This window comes from Phyllobates terribilis, unplaced genomic scaffold (assembly GCF_046119375.1).
Source record: "Phyllobates terribilis strain yellow unplaced genomic scaffold, ASM4611937v1 Scaffold_3__8_contigs__length_932513732, whole genome shotgun sequence".
NCBI classification, from domain to species: domain Eukaryota; kingdom Metazoa; phylum Chordata; class Amphibia; order Anura; family Dendrobatidae; genus Phyllobates; species Phyllobates terribilis.
Window position 1 is genome coordinate 350039883 of NW_027362763.1, and position 16900 is coordinate 350056782.

A 16900-nucleotide genomic window follows, 5' to 3' on the forward strand; every position below is an offset into this window, starting at 1 on the left:
AGTACAGGCTTCCACTTAGACTCAGATGCTTGCAAGGTTGAAGTACTGCTACAGGCTGGTATTATTATAGATGAGTTTGTTGGACCTTTTCGGGTCCTACTGCCAGTTTTAAACCTACTGATAGTTTTTAGAGGACACTTTCTTCATGTAGCAGTAGAGGAAAAAGTCTGCATCTTTCAAGAAAACTATTTTTATTCAGGACAATGCTTCATTGCATGCATCAAAGTCTCCACTGCTTGGCTAGCCAGTAAAGAGTTTAAAGATGAAAGAATAACAACATGGCCTCCTCCTCACCTGACCTAAACCCTATTTAGAACTTGAGGGCCCTTCTTCAACTCGAGATTTACAGTAAAGGAAAGCAGTCACCTCTCTGAACAGTGTCTGGAAGTCTATGGTTAGATGCTGTCCAAAAAGTTGATCGTCAACAGACTAAGAAACTTAACAGACTCCATGGATGGAAGGTTTATGACTGTTATTGAAAATAAGGCTGGATATATTGGTCACTGATATTCTTTTTTTAAATGTCAGAAATGTAGTTTTGTACATTTTAAGTAGTTTGTAATTTAGTATTTAGTATTCTCACTTTAACACATGAAAATAAACAATTGAGATAGGAAAATTTACGTTTTTCAATTAGTTTCATAATAATTCTGCACACTAATAGTTGCTGAACAATTATGCACACATAGATATTCTCGCAAGAAAGAAAAAACCTTATTTTCACTTCCATAAATATTCAGAATTAAAGTTTACTAACCTTTGGATTTACCGACAGCCCCCTAGTTGTTGAATAATTCTGCTCACAGTGTATATGTTACTGGGTGGCTTAATGCCTACACAAAACTTCTAGTCATATGCATTTTAAGAAACCTAGCTTTTACTTGTCACTGTACAGTAGTCCAATGTAGAACCTCAACTGAAGGTTCCACTGTGTTATAGGTGCTCTTGTAAACTACTAGGGGTGGACCAGATCACTGAGATTATGAGAGCAGTTCAGAGATATCATAGAGGCTATAATTTAAGATCAGTGCAATAAATAAAAGGGAACATGTTAAGTACCATATTTTTCGAATTATAAGACGCACCGGACCATAAGATGCACCCCAAATTTTGGGGTGGAAAATAGGAAAAAAAGGCTTTTTTATAAGATGGAGGTCCGTCTTAAAATCTGAATACCGGCAACTAATACCATAAGACAAAAAAGGAAAATTACTTAAAAAATGCAAATGATGAATCAGGGAATACCTGTAATAAAAAAGATAAGATAGAAAAGAAAAAAATAGAAGGATAGATGAGCAATACTTACTAGTATAGGCAGATATATCTAAGCCATTTCCAAGCACATTAGGTTCACCGACAACAGCAAATACTTGGAATGAGTATAAATTTCCAGGTGTCAGATCTTCAATAACAGACTCATTTATAGATGTCTGAAAATACACAGTGACAGGACCTGCCATCTCTATCAAGTAGAAAGAGACATTTCCAACTGGTATTTGCCAGCCTAAAGTTATAGAAGTTGTGCTGATATTTAGTGTTCTCAGATCTGTGATGACATCGGGCTCTGTAGAAGTAAAGAGTCAGACGTTACACTTCAGCACAAAACACATACTTATGCATAACATATACAGTACAGACCAAAAGTTTGGACACACCTTCTCATTTAAAGATTTTTCTGTATTTTCATGACTTTGAAAATTGTACATTCACACTGAAGGCATTAAAACTATGAATTAACACATGTGGAATTATATACTTAACAAAAAAGTGTGAAACAACTGAAAATATGTCTTATATTCTAGGTTCTTCAAAGTAGCCACCTTTTGCTTTGATGACTGCTTTGCACACTCTTGGCATTCTCTTGATGAGCTTCAAGAGGTAGTCACCGGAAATGGTTTTCACTTCACAGGTGTGCTCTGTCAGGTTTAATAAGTGGGATTTCTTGCCTTATAAATGGGGTTGGGACCATCAGTTGTGTTGTGAAGAAGTCTGGTGGATACACAGCTGATAGTCCTACTGAATAGACTGTTAGAATTTGTATTATGGCAAGAAAAAAGCAGCTAAGTAAAGAAAAATGAGTGGCCATCATTACTTTAAGAAATGAAGGTCAGTCAGTGCGAAAAATTGGGAAAACTTTAAAAGTGTCCCCAAGTGCAGTTGCAAAAACCATCAAGTGCTGCAAAGAAACTGGCTCACATGAGGACCACCACAGGAAAGGAAGACCAAGAGTCACCTCTGCTTCTGAGGATAAGTTTATCCGAGTCACCAGCCTCAGAAATCACAGGTTAACAGCAGCTCTGATTAGAGACCACATCAATGCCACACAGAGTTCTAGCAGCAGACACATCTCTTCAGCAACTGTTAAGAGGAGACTTTGTGCAGCAGGCCTTCATGGTAAAATAGCTGCTAGAAAACCACTGCTAAGGACAGGCAACAAGCAGAAGAGACCTGTTTGGGCTAAAGAACACAAGGAATGGACATTAGACCACTGGATATCTGTGCTTTGGTCTGATGAGTCCAAATTTGAGATATTTGATTCCAACCACCGTGTCTTTGTGCGACGCAGAAAAGGTGAACGGATGGACTCTACATGCCTGGTTCCCACCGTGAAGCATGGAGGAGGAGGTGTGATGGTGTGGGGGTGCTTTGCTGGTGACACTGTTGGGGATTTATTCAAAATTGAAGGCATACTGAACCAGCATGGCTACCACAGCATCTTGCAGCGGCATGCTATTCCATCCGGTTTGCGTTTAGTTGGACGATCATTTATTTTTCAACAGGACAATGACCCCAAACACACCTCCAGGCTGTTTGACCAAAAAGGAGAGTGATGGGGTGCTGCGCCAGATGACCTGGCCTCCACAGTCACCAGACCTGAACCCAATCGAGATGGTTTGGGGTGAGCTGGGCCGCAGAGTGAAGGCTAAAGGGCCAACAAGTGCTAAGCATCTTTGGGAACTCCTTCAAGATTTTTGGAAGACCATTTCCGATGACTACCTCTTGAAGCTCATCAAGAGAATGCCAAGAGTGTGCTAATCAGTCATCAAAGCAAAAGGTGGCTACTTTTAAGAACCTAGAATATAAGACATATTTTCAGTTGTTTCACACTTTTTTGTTAAGTATATAATTCCACATGTGTTAATTCATAGTTTTAATGCCTTCAGTGTGAATGTACAATTTTCATAGTCAAGAAAATACAGAAAAATCTTTAATGAGAACGTGTGTCCAAACTTTTGGTCTGTACTGTATATACAGTGGGTATGGAAAGTATTCAGACCCCTTTAAATTTTTCACTCTTTGTTTCATTGCAGCCATTTGGTAAATTCTAAAAAGTTCATTTTTTTTCTCATTAAATGAACTCTGCTCTGCTCCCCTTCTCGACTGAAAAGAAAACAGAAATGTAGACATTTTTGCAAGTTTATTAAAAAAGAAAAACTGAAATATCACATGGTCATAAGTATTCAGACCCTTTGCTCAGTATTGAGTAGAAGCACCCTTTTGAGCTAGAACAGCCATGAGTGAAACTAGTACTGTATCAACATGGGCTGAAAGGCCACTCTGCCAGGAAGAAGCCATTACTTGAAAAGAAACATAAAAAAGCCAGATTAATGTTTGCAAATGCACATGGAAAAAAAATACCTTAATTTTTGTAGACGTGTCCTGTCGTCTGATGAAGCTAAAATTGAACTTTTTGGGCATAAACCACCATTGGCACCATTGAAAAAGGGGGAAGCTTGGAAGCCTAAAAACACCATCCCAACTGTGAAACACAGGAGTGGCAGCATCATGTTGTGGGGTTGTTTTGCTGCAGGAGGGACTGGTGCACTTCACAAAATAGATGGCATCACGAGAAAAGAAGATTATGTGGCCAATACTGAAGCAACATCTCAAGACATCAGCCAGTAAGTTAAAGCTTGGGCGGAAATGGGTCTTTCAAATGGACAATGACCATTTTAGCCAAAATGGTAACAAAGTCAATGTTTTGGAGTGGCCATCACAAAGCCCTGATCTCAATCATTTTGAAAAATTATGGGCAAAGCTGAAAAGACAGGTGCGAGCAGGGAGACCTACAAACCTGGATCAGTTACACCAGTTTTGTCAGGAGGAATTGGCCAAATTCCTATTGTGAGAAGCTCTTGGAAGGATATCCCAAACGTTTGACCCAAGTCATTCAGTTTAAGGGCAATGGTACCAAATACTAATGAAATGTATGTAAACTTTTGACTTTGCAGTAACTAATAAAAATGCCTTAAAACATTCTCTCTCTCATTATTCTGGCATTTGGAAAATATAAAAAATTTGGGTAATCTTAATTGACCTAAAACGGGAAAGGTTTATTCTGATTTCATGTCAGATATTGAGAAAAACATGCATACGTGTCTTTTGATATGGTGTATTTAAACTTTTGGTTTCAACTGTGCATATATATGTGTATATATACTGTATATATATATATATATATATATATATATATTTATATATATAAAACACACAATTTTATTTAGAATACATAAGAAAAAAACATTTACCAAACACAAAGACTGATGCTATGGATTCTAAAGCAGAGTCAATTATATAAGGGAGCCATGCCTAGTAGTCTTTTCTCTGCAGCAAAATAATATTTAGGACATGTTCCCACAACGAGTTTTTGGTACGTTTTTGATGCTGCAGAAATTTCTGCACCTATTACTTAAAATAGGTTACTTGGGTTTTTTATTGCATTTTTGAGTGCGGTTTTTTAACATGCGTTTTACCGCATTTTTGACTCTGCTTTTTTTGTCTTTTTTTAGCATGTCATGCTTTAAATACAGCTGCTTTATTTTTTATAAAACTTTATTGACATACTTAGGTGCAGATTACATGTATTTTGATGTGTTTCCGCCACGGAAATGCACTAAAAACGCATGTGCGTTTTTCACCTGTGGAATTTCTGCATTTAATGAAAGTCTATGAGGAAAATCTGCACAGAAAACTAAGCGTACCCACAAGAGAAATTGAGATACCTCGGATTTGAATCATTCACTGCAGGTAAGTTTACGCTGCATTAAAAAGAAGCACAGTGGGCTGGAGATTTCTATAAATCCCATCCACTTTGCTGGAACTGTAAGATGCTGCATTTTTGACACAGCAAAAATAATCAACATCAAAAATGCACAAATAGCTCATCGTAGGAACATAGCCTTATTGTCCTGCTATATAGCCCCTTCCTTATATGTAACATATTAACTTATGTACATATGTCACATGTTAGGTGCAGTGTATGAAGCAGGCTCAGAAGCTTAGCATGCACTATACCCGGGAGATGCCGACTGTTTTACACAGCCTGCATCTTTTAAGAACAGCAGCGAGTGGAGCTAGTTCACTGACAGCAGCATTTATATAGCATAATTGCAGGGGGGGCGATGGGTTTTCATGGCAACCAGTGGCCCGCTGAAAGACCCTTTTTTAGTTTTCTCCTGGAGCTCAGACTATAGCTAATCTTCATAGGTGACCAATATTTAAATTATTTACAGTTTTATAACAAGCATGCAGATGATAACAGTTTCAAGTCAACTTAGGGGGCTAAAAAAAAAGGAAAAAGAAAAGTGTTTGAAAGCATAAATAGCAATCTAAAAATTGGATTCCCTCAATTTTTCCCTTTTAATAATAAAGAAATAAATATGTATATTTGATATTGCTGAAAGAAAAAGATAGTGATCGCTAAAAATGCAATAAAAGCGATCAAAACATATAATATATCCCAAAATAGTTTCAATAAAAACATCTGATTGTAATGCAAAAAAACACCTCACGCAGATCCCTTGACAGAAAAATGCAAAAAAAAAGTTATGGGTTCCAAAATCTGGCAACACAAGTCAATTTTATTTTTTAAAAAATCTGTTTTTTTTAACACTTAATTTAAAAAAATCTATACATTATTGGTACCACCATATTCATACTGATATGTGTAATCATGTTATTACGTTATTTTTTACCACACAATTAGTACCATAAAAACAAAAAATAAAGGAATAATCATGTTTCTTTCTCCATTTCACCACACTTGCAAATGTTCAACTTTACAGTTGTGCAAATTCCTAATAGGAACTTACTGAATGGTCATGATATGCAGTTTGCATAGACCCCCCATGATACTGTACTAGTTACATTGTAAATGACTTACTTGTGTATGTATACGTGCTATTCTTTTCTCCTTGTACATCGTTCTTTCCAACAAGGGCAAAGACCATGAATGTGTAATAATATCCAGGTGTGAGGCCTCCGATTGTATCAAAGGTTGTAAACACAATTTTCCCCAAAGTTGGATCTTCAACTATTTCAATCAGGTAAGAACTTGCATTTCCAATTGGTTTCTCCCAGCTCAGAGATACAGAGGTGGTTGTGACATTCTCTGTCATAAGATTCCCCACTATTTCAGGTTCTAGGAAGTAACCAAAAACTCCAGTTAATAGGGATGGGCAAATGTATTTGAGTTGAATTGAACTCTACTTGAATTTCTCAATGATCAATATTCTTCAGATTACAGATTTTTTTGTCGTCCGCTCCATGCAAAATTCAGCAAAATGGGGGCCTCCTGCCTCACCATTTTGCTGAACTGTAGAAAAATGTTTAAAAAAATAATAGTTTCCTCACCACTTACCGGTCCCTGCTCCACTATCGCCTGCGGTGCCTGCCCATCCAGTCCTCAGGGCCACTTCTTTCCACAGTCATGTGCCGTGTCTTTACTGTAGAACAGAACTTTCGGCCGAGGCCTGTTTGCGGCAAGAAACCATGTTCTAGAATGAAGATACATATATGCAGAAAGAAGAAGTCCTGAGGGCTGGACTGGTGGGCAGTGGGCACTCGGAGGCAGCAGGGGTGTCTGTATAGGAGAGCGATAAGGTATTCGTTTCTTTTTTACATGTTTTGTTTATTAATCTCTGTGGTCTTGAGAATCCCCAGAGAATAGTAGGGAACATTCAATTCACAGAGAATACATTTGCTGCAAATCAAATATCCAGGTAAAATCCGCACAATTTGGCGAATTTGAATCTTGCTAGATCCATTCATCTCTAGTAGTTAAAGTTCAGCTTACAACATGGCAAGTGTCATTATAACTTATTTACTCATGTGCTTCAGGTCATGGTGTGCCAAAATGATCTCATTTTACTACTGCAATAGTAACCCACTTGTGTATGTAGATATGGTATTCTTTTCTCCTTGTATACTGTTATTTCCCACAAGAGCAAAGACCATGAATGTGTAATAATATCCAGGCGCAAGGTCTAGAATTGTATTCAAAGTGGTGGTCATAATTCTGTTCAAACTTGAATATTCAAGAACATGGATCATATAGGAATCTGCATTTCCATCTGGTTTCTCCCAGTTCAGAGACACTGAGGTAGTGGTAATATCATCCACTGTAAGATTCTTCACTATAGCGGGATCTAGAAATAAAGACAACCCTGCAGCTAACATAACTGTACAATAAAGACTTAGACTACACATATAAAACATATACTCATATGTATATATACAGTGCAGACCAAAAGTTTGGACACACCTTCTCATTTAAAGATTTTTCTGTATTTTCATGACTTTGAAAATTGTACATTCACACTGAAGGCATCAAAACTATGAATTAACACATGTGGAATTATATGTTTAACAAAAAAGTGTGAAACAACTGAAAATATGTCTTATATTCTAGGTTCTTCAAAGTAGCCACCTTTTGCTTTGATGACTGCTTTGCACACTCTTGGCATTCTCTTGATGAGTTTCAAGAGGTAGTCACTGGAAATGGTTTTCACTTCACAGGTGTGCCCTGTCAGGTTTAATAAGTGGGATTTCTTGCCTTATAAATGGGGTTGGGACCATCAGTTGTGTTGTGCAGAAGTCTGGTGGATACACAGCTGATAGTCCTACTGAATAGACTGTTAGAATTTGGATTATGGAAAGAAAAAAGCAGCTAAGTAAAGAAAAACGAGTGGCCATCATTATTTTAAGAAATGAAGGTCAGTCAGTGCGAAAAATTGGGAAAACTTTGAATGTGTCCCTAAGTGCAGTTGCAAAAACCATCAAGCGCTACAAAGAAACTGGCTCACATGAGGACCACCCCAGGAAAGGAAGACCAAGAGTCACCTCTGCTTCTGAGGATAAGTTTATCCGAGTCACCAGCCTCAGAAATCGCAGGTTAACAGCAGCTCAGATTAGAGACCACGTCAATGCCAAACAGAGCTCTAGCAGCAGACACATCTCTACAACAACTGTTAAGAGGAGACTTTGTGCAGCAGGCCTTCATGGTAAAATAGCTGCTAGGAAACCACTGCTAAGGACAGGCAACAAGCAGAAGAGACTTGTTTGGGCTAAAGAACACAAGGAATGGACATTAGACAAGTGGAAATCTGTGCTTTGGTCTGATGAGTCCAAATTTGAGATCTTTGGTTCCAACCACCGTGTCTTTGTGTGACACAGAAAAGGTGAATGGATGGACTCTACATGCCTGGTTCCCACCGTGAAGCATGGAGAGAGAGGTGTGATGGTGTGGGGGTGCTTTGCTGGTGACACTGTTGGGGATTTATTCAAAATTGAAGGCATACTGAACCAGCATGGCTACCACAGCATATTGCAGCGGCATGCTATTCCATGCGGTTTGCGTTTAGTTGGACCATCATTTATTTTTCAACAGGACAATGACCCCAAACACACCTCCAGGCTGTGTAAGGGCTATTTGATCAAGAAGGAGAGTGATGGGGTGCTACGCCAGATGACCTGGCCTCCACAGTCACCAGACCTGAACCCAATCGAGATCGTTTGGGGTGAGCTGGACCGCAGAGTGAAGGCAAAAGGGCCAACAAGTGCTAAGCATCTCTGGGAACTCCTTCGAGATTGTTGGAAGACCATTTCCGGTGACTACCTCTTGAAGCTCATCAAGAGAATGCCAAGAGTGTGCAAAGCAGTCATTAAAGCAAAAGGTGGCTACTTTGAAGAACCTAGAATATAAGACATATTTTCAGTTGTTTCACACTTTTTTGTTAAGTATATAATTCCACATGTGTTAATTCATAGTTTTGATGTCTTCAGTGTGAATGTACAATTTTCATAGTCATGAAAATACAGAAAAATCTTTAAATGAGAAGGTGTGTCCAAACTTTTGGTCTGTACTGTATAAATATACAGTTATGCTCAAAAATTTACATACTCCGGCAGAATTTTTCCTTTCTTGGCCTTGTTTCAGAAAATATGAATGATAACCAAAAACTTTTTATCCACTCATGGTTATTGGTTGGGTGAAGCCATTTATTGTCAAACTACTATGTTTTCTCTTTTTAAATCTTAATGACAACCAAAGACATCCAAATGACCCTGATCAAAAGTTCACATACTCCAGTTCTTAATACCGTGTATTGCCCCCTTTAACATCAATGACAGCTTGAAGTCTTTTGTGGTAGTTGTGGATGAGGTTCTTTATTTTCTCAGATGGTAAAGCTGCCCATTCTTCTTGACAAAAAGCCTCCAGTTCCTGTAAATTCCTGGTTTGTCTAGCATGAACTACGCGCTTGAGATATCCCCAGAGTGGCTCAATGATATTGAGGTCAGGAGACTGAGATCACCACTCCAGAACCTTCACTTTGTTCTGCTGTAGCCAGTGACAGGTTGACTTAGCCTTGTGTTTTGGATTGTTGTCATGTTGGAACATCCAAGTACGTCCCATGCGCAGCTTCCGGGCTGATGAGTGCAAATTTTCCTCCAGTATTTGGTAATGTGCTGCATTCATTTTTCCTGCAACTCTTACCAAGTTTCCTGTGCCTTAGTAGCTCACACATCCCCAAAACATCAGTGATCCACCTCCGTGCTTTACAGTAGGAATGGTGTTCCCTTCATTATAGGCCTTGTTGACCTCTCTCCAAATGTAACAACCAAAGTTAAATTTTGGTTTCATCACTGCAAATGACCTTGTTCCAGAAGTTTTGAGGCTTGTCTCTTTGCTGTTTGGCGTATTGTAGGTGAGATACATTGTGGCATTTGCGTAGTAATGGCTTTCTTCTGGCGACTCGACCATGCAGCCCATTTTTCTTCAAGTGCCTCCTTATTGTGCATCTTGAAACAGCAACACCGCTAGTTTTTAGAGAGTCCTGAATTTCAGCTGACGTTATTTGTGGGTTTTTCTTTGAATCCCGGACAATATTCCTTTAGTAGCCATTCAAACCCATTTGTGTCAAATTCTGTGCATGTTATCAGGCGTAAATCACCAGGAACTTTTGATCAGGGTCATTTGGATATTTTTGGTTGTCATTAAGATTTAAAAAGAGAAAACACAGTAGTTTGACAATAAATGGCTTCACTCAACCAATAACCATGAGTGGAGAAAAAGTTTTTTGATTATAATTCTTATTCTCTGAAACAAGGCCAAGAAAGGAAAAATTCTGCTGGGGTATGTAAACTTTTGAGCACAACTGTATATGTATATATACATATACTTATTGATCTATTGCAGCTAAGCAAACATTTATAAATCTGGACACGAGGTTCTTAGTTAACATTGTCATCAGACGGTATAAAGCTCACTGCCACATCATGATGAACCTCTTAGTGGGTCCCTGATTTTAAATGTGTGACGCCTTACAGAGACTATCAGCAAAAAAGTGATACCACACCAGCAGGTGGAGCGACCCAAGTGCCCCACAGCCCCTAAGGTGCCGGGGAATAGCATCCAACTGGCACAGCACCACTGCTACAACGACACAGAACCGACATCAATTGAAGACATCAAAAAAACTTGTAGTGACTGGGCACCGACCAGATCCCTTGAATTAGGGGCCGTCTAGTCTATCCTTGTCCCCCGGATTACTCCTGAAGGTGGAGACACTGGGTTCTCATACCTATGATTTTAACTTACCCTTATCTGATACTCGCCCCCATGCAAGGAGGTGAGGGGCTGAAGTGTATAGGAAAACACTAACGAGACAGACCAGGCTAACAGACAAGGATAAAAGAAAACTAGAAAACTACAATCATATAAATACACTCACAAAACAACAGAGTGGGAAACAGAGGAGCTACAGGAAGGGGAAACAAAATGTGAGAGGATAAAGAAAAACAAGCAAACCAACCCGAAGCAGCAATTTCCAGAAAAACTCTCCAACTGACAACTACTAGCACTGAACTTTCTCCTTCACCACTAAACCAGGAAGTAGAACTATCACTGGCAACTCCCAAGTGCCAGTGGTGAGCAATATATACCAGAGAGGAGTGGCCGACACAGAATAGCTGGGACAATTCAGGATGGACAGCAAGAAAACCTGCACTCTTTAATAGAATAGTGAAGCAGTTCTAATAAGTGCAGGAGTTCGTGTAACCAGACGCTGCGATTTTCTGGTCCCTCTCTGTCACGGTATCAGACAAAAAGCTGAGAACAAATTAGGTGGAACTCCTCTTGTAGTCTCCTAATTTAAAAACCTCTGTTTCAAATGAAGAAATGCTAGGACCAAGGAAAACAAAAAATAAGGGGACCAACTATGCAATATACATAATTGTATAAGAAAGACTTGGACCTCACATCTGACTACTGCACCATCACCGCACGACACTGCACCTTTAGGCTATGTGCCCACGATGCAGAAATGAAGCAGAAAATTTCTGCAGCATTTCTGCATCTCCCTGGCAGAAAAAACGCATGCAGACTGACAAGCGCTTTCCATGCGATAGCATCACTTGGAAAGTGCTTGACAACTAGGTCACACTGTATAAATCCATGCAAACAGCATGGATTTATACAGTGTGAACCGTAAAAATTAAAACAAATAAAGCTATACTCACCCCCGAGGCCCCGGCGTGTGCTGCAGCGGTCGTCCTGGCTTCTTCCGGGTTGCCGGCACATCGCGAGACAGAGCGGTGAAGGGCCTGCGGTCACATGACTGTGACGTCACCGCAGGTCCTCAAGCGATGCCGGCATTCAGAGAGAAGCCGCCGGACAGGTGAATATAAACTTTATTTGTTATTTTATTCTTTTTTTACAGGTAGAATGGTACCCAGGTCTGGATGAGAGTCTTCTCTCCTCCAGAACTCGGTACCATCCGCACATAAAGACGCATAGAAGCCGCTTGTAAAAATGTACAGTCGCGGTTTCTATGCGTCTCAATGCAAGTCAATGGCGGGAGTTCCGCTGCGCTTCCGCAAAATTAAATGACATGCTGCGGATTTTTGTACGCAGCATAAATGCTGCGGAAAAATCCGCAGCATGTGCATAGAACATGCGGAATCCCCTTGGGGACCATGGGGTGCGGATTACCTAGCGTTTCACAAGCGTTTATGCTGCGGAAACGCTACGCTGTTTAATAAGAGGAAAATTAAAGGATGAAAAAATGTAATTTGTAGTACGTAATTTCACAGTTATGGTATACTTTTCTACTGTTAAATATACTTTTTGGTGACCCCTCCCTCCTAATTTTACACTTTTATTGCTATATTTGCAGATTAATAGGGCTTGTTAGATGTGGCATGGAAGTAGTAATTTAAAATACACAACATACTGATTTATGTCACAAGGGAGTTGACTATCAGAGTTTCACCAAGAATTTGACCACATCACAAGAGAAAGAATTTGACAGGTCCAGAACTAAATTAATTCACCGTTGCTTAGCACTCATAGACAACGTTCCTCAACTATAACATTCTGTGCAGCATGCACCAATCCTATTAAAGTTTAACCAAACTATATAGAGAAGAGACTCTGGTTTATTATCTCGTATGTTTACTATCTGGGGTTCATTTTATAAGGCCCTGCTTGTCACATCTTCTATTTGATTTACCAATATGGTGCCAAATAAGTTTTAAAAGCCATAATATCTTCTATATTATTATTATTATTTATTGTTATAGCTCCATTTAGTACATGTGAAAAAGGGGGTATACATAGCAAAAACAATTACAATAATCTTGAACAAAAACGTGACGGCGACTGGTACAGGAGCAGAGTGGACCCTGCCTGCAAGGGCTCACAATCTACAAGAGATGGGTGAGGATACAGTAGTTGAGGGTAGAGCTGGTCATGTAGCAGTATGGTGGAGCAAGGGTCACTGCAGGTTGTACGCTTGTCGGAAGAGGTGGGTCTTCAGGTTCCTTTTGAAGGTTTCCACGGTAGCCGAGAGTCTAATATGATGGTTAGAGAGTTGCAGAGTAGGGGGGGATGCACGGGAGAAATCTTGTATGCGATTGTGGGAAGAGGAGATAAGAGGGGAGTAGAGAAGGAGATCTTGTAAGGATCGGAGGTTGCGTGCAGGTAAGTACCGGGAGACTAGGTCACAGATGTATGGAGGAGACAGGTTGTGGATGGCTTTGTATGTGACCTGGAGTCTCGGAGCAATGGGGAGCCAGTGAAGGGATTGACAGAATTGAGAGGCTGGGGAATAGCGGGGGGACAGGTGGATTAGTCGGGCAGCAGAGTTTAGGATAGCTATTGAAAACTTATATTGAATATATACTCACTGGTAAAAACAATATTTTCTGCAGACTCTCCAAATACACCTTCTCCAGTGGTTGCTCTAATGGTAACTGTATATTGGTTTCCAGGTGTCAGACCGCTGACTGTGAGCGACTCGGAGGTCGTTGTCTCATTCTTGTAAATATTTCCTGTCACTTCAATGAGATAGTGGCTGTAATTGCTCTGAGGAGGGAGCCAGGATAGATCCATAGAGTTGGTGGAGATATTGGTGACCTGGACATTCCCGACCACGCCAGGAACTGTGATTGGAATACAAAATAATAACATCAACCTCAGCAAGATGTATCTTCTGTAGACAGATATTGCTCTATTACTCTTATTACATGTACTGTGGGGGTTGTTACTCTGTTACACTGGTGTTACGCCTATTATTTATAGCGGAGCCATGACAGATATAATTCATCTATTATCGAGTGCAGAAAATTTGCACAAATCTCACTGACTTATTATGGAGGTTTTATTATTGACTGCAAAACACCCCTGCAGATTGTGTTATACTTTTTGCCAAAAATATTGCATCACAGACAGAAATGGAGAACCTTATTTTATTTTGTAAAGTCAAATTATTAAGAGAGGTGGCCACATTATCTAAATTGCAACAAGTATGTTGGGGACATGATTTTGCGGTACTTACTAATATGTAGGTAGTGCAAGTTCTTTTTCTTTGTTTTAGCCACGCATTGTACATGTTTTCAAAATCACTGCTGACGGAGGAAGTCGTAACCTGTCTTGTCCATTTTCCTCCTCCAATTAAACAGCTTTCCCCTGTGCAGTGTTTTCAATGTGAGGATGTGACATGCAGAAGTAGTGCTGTTGCTTCAAAAGCATCCAGCAACTATAACAGTTAACACAGTCACAAGAGACAGGAAGTGTTGTGCTTCAGAAGCATCCAGCAACTAGAGGGGTTAACACAGTCACAGGAGACAAGGAGTGTTTAGCAGAGCCCCAGGGGGATTGTGGGGAACTTGTTTATTAGTCTGGCTGGAGCCTAAGAGAAAGGTGCTGTGTGATCTGTATCTCACAGAAGGCAAGTGAACAGAATTCAGGTCAAGAGGGAAGCTAAACACAGGTCAGATAGACTTCCTGAACTAACAATGCAGAGTATTATTGGGCAGAAAGATAAGGACTGGAAGGAATCATGTCACAGGGATCATCTCCCTCATCAAACCCTCCCCCCCTCAATCTCCATGCAGGATAAAGAATGCTGTGCACTATTGTGTCCTTATGAAGGAAAAACCTGTGGTTGTGTATGCATAGCAGTGTGCTGCAAAGAGATCTAATCTGTGCTGAATTATGCTACTGAAAAGACTGACGTTACTATGCCTGCTTTAATAGACTGTACTGTGGTGAAGCCTGTTGCTTCAAAGAGTTAAATGGTACTGGCCATACTTGATTAAACTCCACTGATCAACTGTTCATGAAGACTCTTGTCAGATGTGTCTAGTCAGCAATTGAATCTATTGTGTGCCTAAGAGAAGCTGCTGCCTATGATCGCCCTGGGTAACGGTTCCCCCAGGATTCCAACAAATTCACGAATTCACGAAACCCCTCTCGCCCTATGTGAACTTAGCGGCGTGCATGTAACAAGGAGGCTCAGGGATGACTCTGATCACATGATCCTCCATTAATGCTATTTTGAGAACAGTGAGTTGTGGCAAGACATTATTTCACAAAGGAGGAGATCATCGCTGGGCCTGCAATACCTTTTATATTGCCTCAAAATCATGTCCTGAACCAGCTGGAAATATATTAAAGGGGTTGTCCAAGGAACAAAGTACATTTTAAACAATAGATCTTGAACTAATAACAAGTTCCACAATTGGATGTGTTAAAAAATGTTCCAGTGCTGAGATATTCTTATAAATGTGTACTATTATTCTCTGTGTCCAAACAAACTCAGCTTCTCCAGTTCATGATCAGCACATACCACACCACCTGGCCAGGAGGGGGAAGCCTAATTCATTTATGCTAAGTCAGTATACAGGTGAAACACAAGGAGCTCACACCTGCTGTTTTCTGAGGTAACAAATTTCCCTGCCTGAGGTAACTCATTTCTGTTTCTGAGGTAACACATATCCCTGCCTGTTTTATTATTGTTTATTATTATAGCGCCATTAATTCCATGGCACTTTACATGTTTAAAAGGGGTATACATAGCAAAGAACAAGTACAATAATTTGAACAAAAATGAGTCAGCGACTGGTACATCAGGAGAGAGGACCCTGCCCACGAGGGCTCACAATCTACAAGCGATGGGTGTAGATACAGTAGGTGAGGATAGAGCTGGTCGTGCAGTGGTATGATGGAGCGGTGGTTACTGCAGGTTGTGGGCTTGTCGGAAGAGGTGGGTCTTCAGGTTCCTTTTGAAGGTTTCCACGGTAGGCGAGAGTCTTATGCTTTGGGGTAGAGAGTTCCAGAGTAGGGGGGTGCATGGAAGAAATGTTGTATGCGATTGTGAGAAGAGGAGATAAGAGGGGAATAGAGAAGAAGATCTTGTGAGGATCGGAGATTGTGTGCAGGTAAGTACCGGGAGACTAGGTCACAGATGTATGGAGGAGACAGGTTGTGGATGACTTTATATGCCATGGTTAGGGTTTTGAACTAGAGTCTCTGGGCAATGGGGAGTCAGTGAAGGGATTGACAGAGAGGAGAGGCCGGGGAATAGCGGGGGGACAGGTGGATTAGTCAGGCAGCAGAGTTTAGGATAGATTGTCGGGGTGCGAGAGTGGCAGAAGGGAGGTCACAGAGCAGGAGGTTGCAGTAGTCGAGGCAGGAGATGATGAAGGCATGCACTAGTGTTTTTGCAGATTCGTGGCTGAGGAATGTGCGGATCCGGGAAATATTTTTGAGGTGGAGGCCGCAGGAAGTGGAAAGGACTTGGATATGAGGTTTGAAGGAGAGATCAGAGTCATGGGTTACCCTGAGGCAGCCAGCTTGCGGGACTGGGGAGAGTGGACAGCCATTGACTTTGATAGATAGGTCAGATGGGGAGTTGAGCGAGATGGTGGAAAGATGATCAATTCAGTTTTATCCATATTAAGTTTTAGTAATCTAGCAGAGAAAAAAGATGAAATAGCGAACAGGCAGTGTGGGATTTTGGTTAGTAAGGAGGTGATATCAAGTCCAGAGAGGTAGATCTGTGTGTCATCAGCTTAGAGGTGATACTGAAAGCCGTGAGACTCTATGAGCTGTCCCAAGCCAAAGGTGTAGATGGAGAAGAGCAAGGGTCATAGAACTGAGCCCTGGGGAACACCAACCGATAGGGGGCGAGGTGAGGAGGTGGTGTGTGAATGGGAGACGCTGAATGTCCGGTCAGTTAGGTATGAGGAGATCCAAGATAGGGCCAAGTTTGTGATGCCGAGAGATTAGAGAGTCTGTAGTAAGAGGGAATGGTCTACTGTGTCAAAGGCAAATGAC

General features: G+C 40.6%; 2 protein-coding genes across 2 annotated transcripts in view; both read right to left on the bottom strand.

The window, feature by feature from the left end:
* The window catches only part of LOC141257841 (receptor-type tyrosine-protein phosphatase eta-like), a 54413-nt gene extending 47998 nt beyond the window's left edge, over nucleotides 1-6415 (bottom strand). The window contains exons 1-2 of the mRNA XM_073672854.1: nucleotides 6164-6415; nucleotides 1307-1564 (exon numbers count right to left, since the gene is read on the bottom strand). Coding sequence (XP_073528955.1) covers nucleotides 1307-1564; nucleotides 6164-6398 — 493 coding nt within the window. The 5' untranslated portion in view covers nucleotides 6399-6415. The remainder of the gene's footprint in view (nucleotides 1-1306; nucleotides 1565-6163) is intronic.
* Nucleotides 1-16900, bottom strand: part of LOC141258110 (receptor-type tyrosine-protein phosphatase eta-like) — a 228931-nt gene that overhangs the window by 178195 nt on the left and 33836 nt on the right. The window contains exon 4 of the mRNA XM_073673118.1: nucleotides 13468-13722. Within this exon, the coding sequence (XP_073529219.1) occupies nucleotides 13468-13722 (255 nt within the window). The remainder of the gene's footprint in view (nucleotides 1-13467; nucleotides 13723-16900) is intronic.